The 16,183-nt window shown below is 45.0% G+C and overlaps 1 protein-coding gene across 1 annotated transcript in view; it reads left to right on the top strand.

Annotated features, from left to right (window-relative positions):
• Window positions 1–16,183, top strand: part of LOC132807638 (T cell receptor alpha chain MC.7.G5-like) — a 396,787-nt gene that overhangs the window by 191,737 nt on the left and 188,867 nt on the right. The window contains exon 4 of the mRNA XM_060821685.1: window positions 3,919–3,925. Coding sequence (XP_060677668.1) covers window positions 3,919–3,925 — 7 coding nt within the window. The remainder of the gene's footprint in view (window positions 1–3,918; window positions 3,926–16,183) is intronic.

Below are 16,183 nucleotides of genomic sequence, written 5' to 3'. Positions count from 1 at the left end.
TCAGAAGGTCAACGCCGTTATAAAATCAGACCCATACCCAATACCGAGATCAAAGGGTTAAATCCAGAAAGTTGGACAAGCTAGTTACATCACCAAGTTGGACTTACTGCGTGGTTACGGGAAGGTACGTTTATCAGAGAGAGTGAAAAAGATTTATGCTTTTGTAACCCCAAGTGGGCTATATCCATTCAAAGTGATGCCCACTGGAATGAAGGACATGCCATCCACATTCCAGAGACTCATGAACAGAGTTGTGACTAGACTAACAAACTGTGTAGTCTGTTTGGACGATGTAGTGATCTTTAGTAAGTCGTAGAATGTGCACATGGTACACTTGGCAGAGCTCTTTAAATGACTACGAGTATCAAAACTGATAATGAACTTGAACAAAGCTGAATTCGCGAAAGCAGAGGCGAGGTTCTTGGAACATAGCATTGGTCATGTAAGGTTGACCCCACAGAATGCAAAGACAAAGACCGTCGAGGAATTTCCATGACCAATCTCGAAGAAAGAGATGCTTCAATTCTTGGGACTAAACGGACTCTATCGCAAGTTTGTTCCAAACTTCGTCATTTTAATGGCATTGTTCACCGATTTGCTGAAAAAGAACACAAAGTTTCGGCGGGCAGAACAGTGCCAGGAGGCATTTGACCATTTGCAAGCAATATTAATCCCCACACCAGTTTTAGCTACACCAAACGTTTCAAAACCTTTTTAAATTGCAATCGATGCTGGTTACGTAGGTGTTGAAGCTATACTGCTGCAGGAAAATAATGATGGGATTGAACTGTCAGTTTTGAAGAAATTCAACATCCACTGGAGGAAATTCTCCAAGATCGAAAAAAACTCTTAAGCTTGGAACTGGTCTTGCAAGATTTTAAGTTGTATGTCACAAACAATTTGTCAGAGACTGTCATGTGTATGATCACAATCCTCCTGCATTCTTGGAACGCTGTAAACACAAGAATATGCGACCATTTTGTTGGAATCCCACGTCACACATTTTTAATTTACATACCATGCATGTTGCAGGTCATAAGAATGTAATCACAGATGATTTGTTGCAGATTTAACTGATAAAGTATACATAAGATTAATATCTATTCAATGTCATATTTGTGTGGGAAGAAGTTCATATGAACTCAGATTAAAGTCATATGGATGTCATGGTATCATCTTTAAGGCATAGAGACAAAAAAAACCTCAAGACGTCATTTCATTATGATAGTTCATTTTTCTTAAGGAGGGACGTGTTATGAAGGTGTAGGTGTGTACTGTATTTTTAAGAGACACTGGAAGCTGGCACGGTCTAGGAGAGGCACATACGAAAAGAACTTAAAATGTAACATTTGGTTGTGAAATCAATGGTGCAGCTGACTAGCCATGATACAAAAACAAATTCAAATTCAGCCAATCAGTTTACATTATGCCCCCAAGATTCCAAAATCCAATCAAACTTGAAACTTTATTTGATAGTGATAGAACTAATGAAAGGATCTAATGTTTGGGGTATAAAACCAGGCAGTTTGAAACATTAGGGGGAGAACTGCCAATTCCCACCAACGAGTACAAACCGCCAGCAGAACAGCTCTTTGAAAGGCACCTGTCTGTAAGACGTTTGTACAGCAGAACATCGAAAAGACGACAGAGGAAAATCTGGAGAGTGTTATGAAGATGACGGTGTACTGCACCTTTAAGAGAGTTAAAAGCAACAGAACTACCTCACAGAACCAAGTGTTCTGAAAAATGTTATAATGGAACCTTTTGGTCAGCTGTTAGCGTAGCTGGTTGCCTGGAGACAAAACAAAATTCGACTTCTGCCAATCAGTTCAAATTATGCCCCCCAAATAAAATCAAATTCCAATCAAGTTTGGATTTCAGATATTGGCGATCTTAAAAGCCGATAACAAAATCCGATGCTTTGGCACTTTAAGACCGGGCAAAATTGAACAGTTGGGGGGAGAATTTCCAAGACAGCATGTGGAGACTGCCGGGAAAAAAAACTCTCTTCAAGGTATCTTTAACATCAGTCACCAGTGAAGTAGAATCCCATAGAAGAAGAAAAAAAAACTGGAATGCAGAGGAGAAGAGAAAGCTGCCTGGTTTTGAGAGAAACAGTTTTGTTTTGTAATTCTTAATCGGGGGGGGGAGGTGCGGTGTGTTTATCGGACTAGTGTTGTAGACGGGGATGGTAAAAGATGGGCTAGAGGAAGGAGGTGCAAATAGTTGTTAATTAGTTATTCTCTATTATACTTTCAGAAATAAAGTTGTTAATTTTCACTTCAAACAGTTCTTGATATCTCGAATTTTCACAGATTGCTGCACGGCATAAATCTTTTCTGTTTTGCTGGTTAAATTAAGCAGGTGAGATTACACGGTATCATACCAGATTTGGGTGGCTCGTCATCTGGGTTTGAACTGGTTTATAGAGATTAGGATAGATTTAGGGGGACGAAAATTGCCAGCAGATCTAAACACTTGCAAGTTAGTGTCCGAATCTAGAAATAAAAAGTAGATAAGACAATTTGTTTAATTTCGGTGACTTCTAGTTAGTTAAATTAAATGTGAGAAAATTGGTTCTTAAAATTGCTAACGACGTTCTGGGATTTGAAGATGATTCTCAAATTTGCCAAGTAAGTGTGGACAGAAAGAAAAAGGCTTTTTTTTTAGAGTAAGCAAACAAATCCGATTTGGATTTAACCGAGGACAAAAGTAAACCTGAAATTGTCAGGGAATTACTCAAAAACTTAGATGTGTCAGAGAAACAGACAAGTGCAGTGGAGGTAGAAAAACTTAAATTACAATTCAGTAAAATGGAGTCAGAAGATAAACAAAGAGGGAGGGGGGAAAGAGAAAGTGAAAGAGAGGGAAGACAGGAGAGAGGAAAAAGAGAGTGAGAAAGGGTTCTTAGCTGAGCAAAGAGAGAGAGAGAGAAGAAAGGGAGAGAGAAACACAGGGAGAGAGGAAAACGAAATACAGAGAGAAGGTTCGAAGCTGAGCAAAAAGAGAGAACATTTGAACTTGAGAAGTTGTTACTTAGTCAGCAAAGTTAAGTTAACAGGATGGAGATTAAAAGGTAAGGCAGTGATATGTATAAATATGTCAAAATTCTGCCATATTTTAATGAGAAAAATGTTAAAGTCTTCTCTATTTCATTGGAAAAATTGGCTAAGCAGATGGGGTGTTCTGAGGATCTATGGGTAATGCTAGTTCAAACGGAACGCATAGACAGAGCTAGTGAGCCACGCTGTCAGGAGAGGGTGTCAAGAGATTATGAAGAGGTTAAACAGACTATTTTAAGTGCTTACGAATTGGTACCAGATGCATATAGGCAGCGGTTCAGAAACACAAAGAAGGAACCAGATCAGATTTATGTTGAGTTTGAAAGAATATAAAGATAGTCATTTTGACCGATGGGTGCATGCTTTGAAAATAGATAGGACCTTTGAGGCTCTAAGAGAGATTATTCTGCTGGAGGAGTTTAAAAACTCATTTCCAGAGATGGTAAAAATTCACGTGGAGGAACAGCAAGTTCAGGAATTGAGAAGGACAGCAGAATTAGTAGATCAGTATATGTTGGTGTATAAGACAAGCTTCCTGCCAGAGTTTCGTCCTGTGAAGGATAGAAGTTGGGAGAAGAGGAGGTCCTACACTGGGAAAATAAGAGCAGAGAGCACTGTTAAGACTTTACCACGTTATAAAACAGAAGCCCACGAGGGTGAAAAAGAGTTAAAAGGCCTCAGGTATTTCCACTGTGAGAAAATGTGAGATGGAAAGTCACAGTGCTGGTCGTTAAAAAAAAAAGGCGCTACGGGAAAAGTTGTAGTTATAGAAGCTAAGACAGTAGAGTTAGTGAAGGTAGTATAGGAGACCCGAAGAAGACCCAAGGAGCTGCAGGAGAGTGCACAGCCTCGGCAGGGGCTGGGTATGGAGTTAGCACCTGATCTCTACAAAAAATTCACCTCTGTGGGTAATGTTTAGATTACTTACAGTGTGGAAACAGGCCCTTCGGCCCAACAAGTCCACATCGACCCACTGAAGCGCAACCCACCCATGCCCCTACATTTACCCCTTACGTAACAATACAGGCAATTTAGCATGGCCAATTCACCTGACCTGCACGAGGAAACCGGAGCATCAGGAGGAAACCCACGCAGACACGGGGAGAATGTGCAAACTCCACACAGTCGCCTGAGGCGGGAATTGAATCCGGGTCTCTAGCGCTGCGAGGCAGCAGTGCTAACCACTGTGTCACCGTGCCGCCCATATACTCAAAAAGAACAGGAGGAGAAGAGGTGGAAGTTATAGTTTTGAGATCTAACCATTCACTGATAGTAAGGGATGCGCAAATGCGCACTCTTTCTAACCTGTTATCTGAAAGTGTGGCAATTTATGGGGTAGATGGACAGAAATTTAGCGTTCCCCGATGTAAGATCAGGTTGGAGTGCCAACTCAAGGCTAGGCAAGATTGACAGACTGTCAGTCCTGAGAATTCAGTTTGTTCTTGGGATTGATTTGGCAGGTTCCAAGGTGGGAGTAATACCCTGTTGTTGTGGAGACGCCCAGGAAAGACCAAGCAACTGAAGAGTTAGAAACAGAAATATCCTCGCATTTTCCCAGACTGTGTGGTAACCAGATCCCACCATCATAAGGCACAGCACGAAGTGAAAAGTAAAGAGGATAATGAAGGAGTGGCGATTCTGTTAGCAGACGCCCTGTTTGACGTAATAGTGCAGGAAAAACCTGAACAGGGAAAGGGTCAGCCAGAAGTGTTGAGTCCTGAAAGGCTGAGGGACTTGCAACAGCACAGCAAGATTTTAAAAAAGGCTATATTTGTGGTACACTGAAATGGAAGGCAGAGGATATTCCTGAGGGTTGTTGTCTGAAAGATAGAATCCTCAGATGGAAATGGAGACCACAGCAGGTTAGTGCAGAGGAGAAATGGGCCGAAGTGCACCCGATTGTGATGCCAGTAGCATACAGATAAGTGGGTAAGGTATGAGCTTACTGAAGGAGGTCACCTTGAGGTTCGACAGATTCAGACTAAGGTACAAAAATATTTTTATTGACCTGGACTATACAAGGATATGGTTAAATTTTGCCATACGTGGTGCACATGACAACTGGTAGGTCAGCCACAGGCGGTAATGATATCAGTACCTTTGTTGCCAATTCCCACATTTGTAGGACCTTTCAGAAGGGTTGTAATTGATTGTGTAGGTCCCCTCCTGAGAATGTAAATTGGGAACCAGTACTTGTCACCCACACTGGATATGTCCAACAGATCTCGGAGGCAATTCCATTACGGAGTATAAAGGCAAAAAGGGAGATCGAGGCGTTAGTAGCTTTCTTCACACGGTATGGGCTACCAAGAGAAACTCAGTTGGACCAAGCGTCATATTGTACTGCTCGGCTGTTTACGGAGATTATGGATGGCATATGTATAAAGCACATTAAAACCAGAGTGTATCATCCTGAATCCTAGGGAGCATTAGAAAGGTGGCATCAAACCTTAAAGACCATGCTGAGAGCGTACTATCAGGACAACTGAATGATTGGCGTAAAGGTATCCCAATCATATTATTTGCCATTAGAGATGCCCCAAATGAATCTACTCAACTCACTCCCTTTGCGTTAATATTCAGGCATGAAGTGAGAGACCCTTTCAAATTAATTAAAATAAGATTCACTGGACCAAATTCGGAGATATCACACTTATATTATGTATCAGAGGTGAGGGAGAGATTATATGGAGTAGGTGAGTTAGCTAAACAGCACCTAAACAGAGCACAGCATAGAATGAAGCAGGTGGCAGATAAAAGCACTGAGACTCGTGCGTTTCCCTGAGGGAATGACGTGTTAGTATTGTTCAAGTTACAGGAGATCCCTTCCAAGCCATGATTTGGAGATGCCAGTGTTGGACTGGGACGTACAAAGTTAAAAATCACACAACAGGTTATAGTCCAACAGGTTTAACTGGAAGCGCACTAGCTTTCGGAGCGTTGCTCCTTCATCAGGTGATTGTGGAGGGCTTGATCATAACACAGAATTTATAGCAAATATTTGCAGTGTGATGTAGCTGAAATTATACATTGAAAAATTGATTGTCTGTTGAGCCTTTCATCTGTTAGAATACAGTGATAGTTTCACTTCTTTCATGTGTAAATTTAGAAGGATGAGAGGAAATCTGATTGAGAAGTATAAAATTATTAAAGGATTGGACACTGTGGAGGCAGGAAGCATGTTTCCGCTGATGGGTGAGTCCACAACCAGAGGACACAGTTTAAAAATAAGGGGTAGGCCATTTAGAACAGAGTTGAGGAGAAACTTCTTCACCCAGGTAGTGGTGGGTGTATGGAATGCTCTGCCCCAGAGGGCAGTGGAGACCAAGTCTCTGCTTACAGTCAAGAAAGAAATGGATAGAGATCTTAAAAATACTGAAATCAAGGGTTATGGGGATAAGGCAGGAACAGGATACTGATTGTAGATGATCAGCCATGATCATAATGAATGGTGGTGATGGCTCGAAGGGTCGAATGGACTATTCCTGCACCTATTGTCTATTGTCTATTGAAATTCGCCATGTCCATATTACCTTATGCCTCTGTCTAAATCATTTTTCTTTCTGTACATCCTTGTTTGCTATGATCCGCAAGTTGTGCTCAGACACAAGGTTTTTCACTGCATTTCGGTCGATTACTCTGATCAGTTTTTTTTTTAAATGGACGCTCCATAGAAAGCATTTCATCTGGATGCAGTGGCTTGGCATCTTCCCTGCACCACGACCGTAGTAAGTGACAAAGAGTTGTGAGTGCAGCTCAGTCTATCAGGATACCAGCCTTCCTCCCATTCATTGTATCTATACATCCCTCTGCCTCGGGAAAACTACCAGCATCATCAAAGACCCCTCCTACCCCGGTTCCATTCTCTTCCGCCCATTAGACCATACAAAAGTTAAGCACGTGTACGAACCGATTTAAGAACAGCTTCTTGCCCGCTGTTGCTAGACGTCTGGATGGACCTCTCAAATTGTACATGCATTGTTGACCTCACATTCTGTGCACCTTCCCTGCAGCATTTTACAAAATGATTAGGGGTTTAGATAGGGTTAACCATGAGAACCTTTTTCCACGTATAGAGTCAGCTTTTACGAGGGGGCATAGATTTAAATTAAGGTACAGGACAGATGTTAGGGATAGATTCTTTACTCAGCGAGTCGTGAGTTCATGGAATGCCCTGCCAGTAGCAGTGGTGGACTCTCCCACTTTATGGGCATTTAAACGGGCATTGAATAGACATATGGAGGATAGTGGGCTAGTGTAGGTTAGGTGGGCTTGGATCGGCGCAACATCGAGGGCCAAAGGGCCTGTACTGTGCTGTATTTTTCTATATTCTATGTAACTTTGCTTTCCTCCCTCTGTTCTATATCCTCGTGCACTTTTGTATGGCATGATCTGTCTAAACTTTTCACTGTACCTGTGCACGCGTGACAATAAAAAATCGAACCAAAGACGGTCTGAGGAACTGCTAACCCTGTTTCACTCACTTCCGGTTAAGCTGTTGTGAAATCTCAGCTCCCCAGCCACATCTATCACTCGATCTGTTCTGTGGGGTGTTAGCCCACAGCGTTGGTGTTAACCAATATAGACATTAGGACATGTAAGGTTTACAAAAGTGCTTTAAACCGTGGGCAGTGGTTTCCTTGAATAATTCCTTCATCATTGATAATCCAGGGAAGTTCATGTGCTGTGTTCAGATATCAGCAAGGTACACGGGATATCTAACGTTGTCTAAGTTAAACTGAAAAATGTTTACTTGACTGTAACCATAGTTTCAAACTTCTTTTTTTTATATTTTGTTCCCTTGTGGGATGTGGACATCATTGCCTGGGTCCAATATTTATTGCCCTGTCACTAGTTGTCCCCTTGAGAAGGTGGTGGTGAGTTGCTTTCTTGAACTGCTGCAGTCCAAGTGCTTTAGGTGGACCCACGATGTCCCTGGGGGAGGGGAATTTCAGGATTCTGACCCAGCCACACTGAAGGAACGGCTGATGTATTTCCAAGCCAGGATGGGGAGTAATTCGGAAGGAACTTGAAGGGGTGGTGTTCCCATGTATCTGCTCCCCCTTGTCCTTCTGTGGGAAGTGACTGTGGGTTCAGAAAGTGTTGTCTGAGAATCTTTGGTGAATTTCTGCAGTGCATCTCGTAGATGGTAAACGATGCTGCTGCTGAGCTTCGGTTGTGGAGGGAGTGGGTGTTTGTTGATGAGGTGCCAATCGAGCAGAGCTTGCTTTGTCCTGGATAATATCAAGCTTTTCGAGTGTTAGAGGAGCTGCCCCATTCAGACAAGTGTGGAGTAATCCATCACACTCCTGACTTTTGTCCTGTCGATGGTAGACAGGCTGTGGGGAGTCGGGAAGTGAGGAACTAATGGCTACTCCTAACCCCTGACCTGCTCTTGCAGCCGTTGTGTTTTGTGGTGAGTCCGGTTGAGTTTCTGGTCAATAGTAACCCCCAGGATGTTGATAGTGGGAATACTGAGTAATGTTAACGCCATTGAATGTCAATGGGGCGATGGTCAGACTTCCTCTCAATGGTACCCCCAGGATGTTGATAGTGGGAGCATTGAGTAATGTGAACACCACTGAACGTCAAGGGGGCAATGGTCAGATGTTCTCAATGGCAAAACCCGGGATGTTGACAGTGGGAGTATTGAGTAATGGTCACGCCATTGAAAGTCAAGAGGGCGATGGTTAGATTCTCTCTTAATCCGAACCCCCAGGATGTTGATAATGGGTGTATTGAGTAATAGTAACGCCATTGAACGTCAAGGGAGCGATGGTTAGATTCTGTATCAATGGTAAGCCCCCAGGATGTTGATAGTGGGAGTATTGAGAAATTGTAACACCATTGAACATCAAAGGGGCGATGGTTAGATTTTCTCTCAATGGTAACCCCCAGGATGTGGGGGGAGGGGGATTCAGTAATGGCAACACCATTGAACATCAAGGGATGATGATTAGATCCCCTCTTGTTGGAAGGAGTGATTACTGAGGGAGGGGATGTCATGCTTGTTTCAGGGACAGAGGGGGTAATGGCAATGAGTTTAATTCCATTTTATTGCCAGAGACAGCGAGCTAGTGTTTGAATCATAGAATCATCGAGTATAGAAGAGGACCTTCGGCCGATCGAGTCGATGCTGCCAAGGTTATATTAAATGCCCGCTGGTCCCACTGCATTCCCCTTGTTCACTCACACCTTACTAGAGTAATCATCATTCCCCAAGCCATAACTTGTTTTTATTTCAGAAGGAAAGGCTTACATTTGTAAAATAGATCTTTTAACAGGGAAACTAAGAAAGGGTCGAGTGATGTGGGTCAAGACAGATTGCTTCATTCCTTCATTCTTAGCCTCAGGCAAACAAAGATTTAAAAGAGAGAGAGAGAAAGGGAGAGAGAGGCAAGTTACAACTTATGACTTTCTTTCGATAACACAAGAACATAACTCCAAGCTGTTTCTCGGATATGGGGCGAGCAGAGCCCTTGCCCATCAAAGTCCATATGGGATTCGCCCCACCCTGCCGGATCTTGTAGCAGTTAGGACGTGTAGCTGTGTGGGAGAGTGAGGCACGGTGGAGGTGAGGTCCAGGTCAAGGCGAGTGAATTGGAATTTCAGCAGAACAAGGGCTCCTGACTCATTCACTCACTTATTGAGGGAACTTCCACCCTCCACCCCCCCACCCCCCACCCAAAGAGTTGGTCTGGCAGCAGCACAGATGTTCCATCTCGTCACCATAAATCAGAGAGGGTGAGATCATCTGATCTGCATTCAGCAGTGCACAGTTTTTGTACTGGTTTGTATCACTGTGGGAGTATATACAGCTGGGACACGGTAATATAATCTGCTGCATCGCCCGTACAATAACCTCTCCAAGCTCAGAAGACCCTCTAAGTCCTTTCTAATAACCCCTTCTGGCTTCCCCAAAGCTTTTGCCTTGCACCTTTCCAAACCCACATCCCTTCCCCTTTTCCATTCTGTGCATTTTCCCCACTTTGTATGGATTCCGGCTGCTGGATTGACAGGAAGACATGTCCAGTTGCTTTCTCTCTCTCTTTCGTCCAGACAGGCCCCGGAGAAGGGGTCCTGAGTAGATAAGGGGACAGCCAGTGGATTTTGTCCAGAGCTTGAACTGTGTGTGTCATATAGAGATACCGAGAAGCTCCTATTCGGGAATGGGACCAGGCTAATCGTGAGACCCAGTGAGTATTGTTCTGAACGAGACTTTGCATTAAGTCTGTTTTGTTTTCTCTGCCTCTCCCTCTCTCTCCATTTGCACAGAAACTGCCAAAACTCTTTTACTTTCTGTAACAGTTTCTCCTTGGCACGCGCAAGCTTGGTTAAGGATCGGTCTGCCATCCCTCAAATCTTGCATTCGTTTTCACTGCAGAACAGGGGAGTGAAGAGGGGATTTGCCATGTTTCATTGGGAAACCGAACTGGAGCAATCCAGGCAGCTCTGTAGTTTTCCGAGGATCCCGAGTTGCAGAGCCCCTTAAAGAGCTGGGAAGGTCGTGCACTTTCTTGGGGGTTCCAAGCATTATTTGTTTGATGCATATATATTTTGAAAGAACTGGTCAAGAAATACCCCCCTTGGCCCGCCTTGGATTTTCCAATCAGTGCCAAAACAAGTGGGTGACCACCTATGAACGTTTGGAACCTAAAGTTGTCTGACCCAAGCAAGCTATAGGCTTAGGTGGTGGGGACATGGTGAACTGCCTCTGTGTCACTGGGTTAATTGGCATGCACCCTGTTTGAGTTTTGACGTGGAGAATTATCATTGTGTAAGATATTGTTTCCAGACCACTAATATTCGGAGCAGGAACCAAATTGACGGTGGAGCCAAGTAAGTGCAAACTATTGATGTCAATTTCGCATGTTCTCCAGTCCTGGACTGCCCAACTTGGAGAACAGGGTGACAAAATATGAATTGGCATGAGGAGAGAGTAATCCTGCCCGAGGAAAGGGAGTTCCCGAAAAGGCTAGAGTGTTCATTGCCAAATGTTGGATGCTCCGTACAGAATGCAACTCAGTCAGTCGGCAGAAATTTGAACCCAACAGCATCTTCCCGTATCCCTAGTAATTCTGAACCATGGTGTGGCTTGGGAATCACCTTTCCTTGCACTCCCTCTCAAAGTACCAGACCCGTGCGTTGAAAGCGGGCGGCATGGTCAGTCGAGAGCAGAAAGGTTTCAGTTCCCAGTGGCCACCACTCCTCCTCACGCCCTCAGTTACAGGTCGAATAGGATTGGAATTTCTGGCGAGTTGGCAGGTATATGTCAGGCTGGTTATCACTGTGTACGAACCACTGATCTTTGGAACTGGGACCCAAGTGACTGTGGAACCAAGTAAGTTGAGATGTTTACCTGGGGTGCTTAGCGCTTGTGAAATCGGTACCGTCAGGGCTGGGTAATTCATTGCAGGGGCACGGTGTGTTAATGCTCTGGTGTCAACGATTGAACTCTAGCAGGTTTCATTGGAGTGGGGACAGGGAATGGAAATGGGTTCCGGGTGACTGACTGGGCATCATTGCAGCAAAGCAAGATTTCTGTCTAGGTGCCTGTCACTGTGCAGGTTATAATCTAAAGCTGATTTTCGGCAGCGGCACTAAACTGGAGGTCGTGCCAAGTGAGTACAAACTGAGCGTCTTTTGTTACGGGTGAATGCCACTTCTGAGATGTGTGACCCCTGGAGAATACAGGGACAGGGACGAACAGAGGATATGACAGGGAAGCCACTGCCTGGTGCTCATTAGCCCTAGGGCTGTACTGCACTGGGCCTCAGGCCTGGACTTTCGGCACAGTCGTACAGAACAAAAGGCCCTTTGACCCATTGGGTCTGCCCTTCCCTTGTAGAATAGACCATGTCCAGAGTGAACAGAAATTCACCTCTCACTCCCACCAAAACCTCCCCAGTTTTTTTTCGAATGCTGATGCACGGGAAAAATAAAGTGAAGGTTTGCAATGGAGTTTAAAGGCAAATATGTCATGATTATCCCCACCCCATCTCCTCTTTTTTAAGCAAAAACCCATTCCCTCCGATTTTCCCACGTCAATGGTAAATTATTCAAAGGAACAGGCCAATCTGACCAGGAATTGGATGCCAACGGGATTCCCACCAGGCAGGAATTTCTGGCCTCCCCAGATTAACGTGGAGGAGGGGAGAAGATGGTTCAATGAGGGTGGGGAGAGTGTGGGGTGGAAAATAGTAATTGTCACCTGGGTATCTTAATTCAGACCTTTGAGTAAAGGAGTTGGGATGTCTTGTTGAGGTTGTACAGGACATTGGTGAAGTCTCTTCAGGATTATTGTCTCCAGTTCTGGTCTCCCTTATTTATGAAGGAAGGGTATTATTAAACTGGAGAGAGTTCAGAAGAGATTTACTAGGGACGGTGTTGGGTATGGAGAGTTTGAGTTGGAAAGAAAGGCTGGATAGGCTGGGACCTTTCCCATTGCAGCGTAGAAGGTTGAAGGGGTGACCTTATAGAACTATATAAAATCATTCAGTCCTATAGATAATGTGCATGGCTAGGGTCAGTTCCCTGGGATGGAGGAGATCAAGACTGGGGGCAATTTTTTTGAGGTGAGAGGAGAAAGGTTTAAAAAAAGGACACGGAGGCGATTATTTCACCCAGAGAGTGACCGGCAATTGAAGAAACTAGTGGGTGCGGGTACAGTTATAGCATTTCAAAGTCATTTGGATCAGCACATGGACGGAAGAGGTTTAGAAGGATATGAGCCAGGATCAGGGAAGTGGGACTGTTGAGTTTACCAACACCTGGTCGAACTAAAGGGTCCGTTTCTGGGCTGTATGACGCCATGGCCTGCAAACTGAATGTACCCCGCAGCTAAAGGCAAAGGAAAACCCAAGGCATTAGTGTGCATGCGGGTTGGAGTCATTTTTTGTACCATCTGCTAACACTGTGTGGGCTGACAAGATGATCTTTGGCAGTGGGACCCAACTCATCGTGGAACCCAGTAAGTCTGATGCTTGATTTCTATCTGGGTATTGTCAAACAGGTGTCCTCCTTTTTAGTTGATTTTGTTCTTTGAGTTTGAGCCGGGAGCAGTCACTCAGCAAGGACAAGCAAGGGAGGGGGAGTGCGGCATTATCTCAGGGCTTGAGCTAACCCCTTGAGTTCCTCCCTTACTGTCTACCCTGGTGACTGCTGTTTGGGGAAGGTCATCCCTTTGAAAGTCCCCCACCTTCCCCCCCCCCCCCCCCCCACGCCCTCAAATCCCTGAATGTCTGCCAAGGGAATCTTTCCCTCGCTCATGAAAAACAAGTCTTCTATCTGTCCAAAAACGCTAGTAACTGAAGCAGCATTGCAATCAGAGAGGGAATTGGGGACCTCTGTAATGTTGTCTAATTGCCCTGAAGGCAGATCCTAGACCACTTCTCTTTTCTGTACTTTGAGAGGGAGAGCGGGTTGGAGATATTTCCAAACTTTGTCTCCAGTTTCCCATCTGACTTAATGCGATGGTATATTGTTCTTTCGTAATGGTGAAATCAGTAGGAAACTGAGACTTGCCCCCTCCCCACCCTGGAGGGTTTGTGTCTGAGGGCTAATCACTGTGATGCTTATTATAGCAATACTGACAAACTCATATTTGGCAGCGGGACACAACTCACGGTTCTACCAAGTAAGTGATTGAAATGTCTCTCCTTTGCCAGAGCTTTTCAGACAGAGTCGAGGTCGGTTCCATTAATCAGTTGCAAAGGCACAGCCCCAATAAGATGAGATTCAATAGGCCAGGCGTTGACGCTCAGCTTATATCTCGCCAAGGGGTACAGTGGTCAGGTGGGGAATGTGAACTGACCAGTGGAATTCTGGATTAGTGAGGACCTCCCATTCGGAAAAGCTGGGCTGGGTCCCAATAATTTGAGTGAAGGAGGCTTCAGTTTTCGAGTTAAGGGGTGCTTGCTGACAGAGTCCAACAACTTAGAGGTCATCAAGGTGGTCTCAAGGAAAGCATGGTTGCATCTGTTTGGGTGTGCAGATAGAGAAGGAACATGAAAGTATTCGTGAGGGAGACTAAACCAAGCTCTGACTGCACTGTGGCTGAGGCAGGGCCTGAATTTGTAACAGCTGGTAGCACTGTGATAGAGTGTACCGTACTGAGAAGCTGACTTTTGGAGCCGGGACCAGACTCACGGTGGAGCCCAGTAAGTCTTGCAGCCTACCTTCTCGGGAGCGGTGTTATTGGCCCAGAGGGGGTCCGCCAGATTTATAACAGTGATGGCGGGAAGAGAAATACTCCCAGGGTCGCCAAGAGTGAGGGGGGCCAGGCAGGGTCGGTTGAGCAGGCAGGGAAGGAGTATGCATCACATTCAGTGGGTGTTGGTCTCGGGCTGTAGGTAGCAATGGGAAGTTAACGCGGTGGAGGGAAGGCTGGGCAGCTTTTAGAGCTCTCCTTACCAATCTTGTACTTTTCAAATGTGCAAATCGAGCAGAAAGAGATTCAATGAGGTCCAGGGAGTTTGGGGAGACAAATTTGGGACCTGTTCTGACATTTTCTTTTGAAGCACTTGGAATCTTAGCATTGAAACCAAGGTCAATGTGAATCCTCCCATGACTTGTCCATTTCACTCAGGGAACCAACTACAGAGGTAGGAATCTTGTCTTCGGCAGTTGGACCAAGCTCACCATCAAACACTGTAATGCTTAGAGGTCTGGACAGAGTGGACGTGAAAAAGATGTTTCCAAGGGCAGGGTCGCCTCAAGGTGAAGGGCCAACCTTTTGTAATTGAAATGGGGAGGAATTTCTTCAGCCAGAGTGTTGGAGGGGAAACCTATTAAGGGTGGCACAGTGGCACAGTGGTTAGCGCTGCTGCCTTACAGCGCCAGAGACCCGGGTTCAGTTCCCGCCTCAGGCGACTGACTGTGTGGAGTTTACACGTTCTCCCCGTGTCTGTGTGGGTTTCCTCCCATAGTCCAAAGATGTGCAGGTCAGGTGAATTGGTCAAGCTAAATTGCCTATAGTGTTAGGTAAGGGGTAAATGTAGGGATATGGGTGGGTTACGGGTCGGTGTGGACTTGTTGGGCCGAAGGGCCTGTTTCCACACTGTAAAGAATCTAATCTAATCTATTGCCACACAGAGCTGTAGAGGTCAAGTCACTGAGTGTATTTAAGACAGAGAGGCAGGTTGGTGAGGGGATCGAGGGCGACAGGGGGAATGGGGTTGAGAGACACCATGATCGAATGATGAAGCAGACTTGACGGGCCAAATGGCCTAATTCTGCTCCTATCCCTTATGGTCCAAGCCATTCCAACGTTTCAAAGTTTGGTTTGTAGCTAAACAATCAGCAAGTCTACTCTTATCTATATTCAGACCAAACGGTAGGACAGATAAAACTGCCTTACAAACTTGGGGAAACTTAATCCAGTCTGAGTTCTGTCCATAGAGAACTCCCCCACCACAATCCTCCTGTCTCTGGGAAACAAACACAATCTCAAAATGCCCTGGCAACAATGAGTCAGTAGAGTCTTTTTTTTTAAATTAAAAAATAGCGCTCAATTTTTACTTCTGTGGCGGGTGACTGTTTTTCTACCATCTGGCAGCGGGATGACAGCTATGTAAATATAAAGCTCTTCTTAGTCAGTGGGACCAGGCTTGATGATGGAAAGCAGTAATTTCTTAGGTCTGACTATCGTCAAACCTACAGAGGAGAGTCACAAAATAAACTACCTCTGACCAAGCCTCAAACACTTTCACACACAGTGCTGGTGGAAGGTCGGGGAGGGTGGGGGAGAGGGTTAGAGAGATACCACTGCGACTGACAAACCAAAATTCCAGTCAGCCCCACATATCAGTTCTGGACGACTTCTCGACTCATCCGGCCATAGACTTACCACCCCAGGGATTCGGGAACAGAAATGGGTTAATCAGACCCTCCAGACCTGCACCATTATTTCGAGTTGACAGGTGGCCGCAATCCACATGGGTCCATCCCCCTTCATAACTGAGCTGAACAAAAATATATCTATCGCAGCTTTCTCAATAGGTAGACAGGGTGGTGAAGGGGACACTCAGCACTCTTGCCTTCATTGCTCAGACCTTTTTATAGAGGAGTTGGAGACGGGCATGTTGAGGTTGTGACGGACATTAGTGAGGCTTTTTCTGGAG

Source organism: Hemiscyllium ocellatum, assembly GCF_020745735.1.
Source record: "Hemiscyllium ocellatum isolate sHemOce1 chromosome 27 unlocalized genomic scaffold, sHemOce1.pat.X.cur. SUPER_27_unloc_2, whole genome shotgun sequence".
NCBI lineage: Eukaryota > Metazoa > Chordata > Chondrichthyes > Orectolobiformes > Hemiscylliidae > Hemiscyllium > Hemiscyllium ocellatum.
Note: the sequence above shows the minus strand (reverse complement) of the source record. Positions and strands in the feature narration are given on the sequence as shown.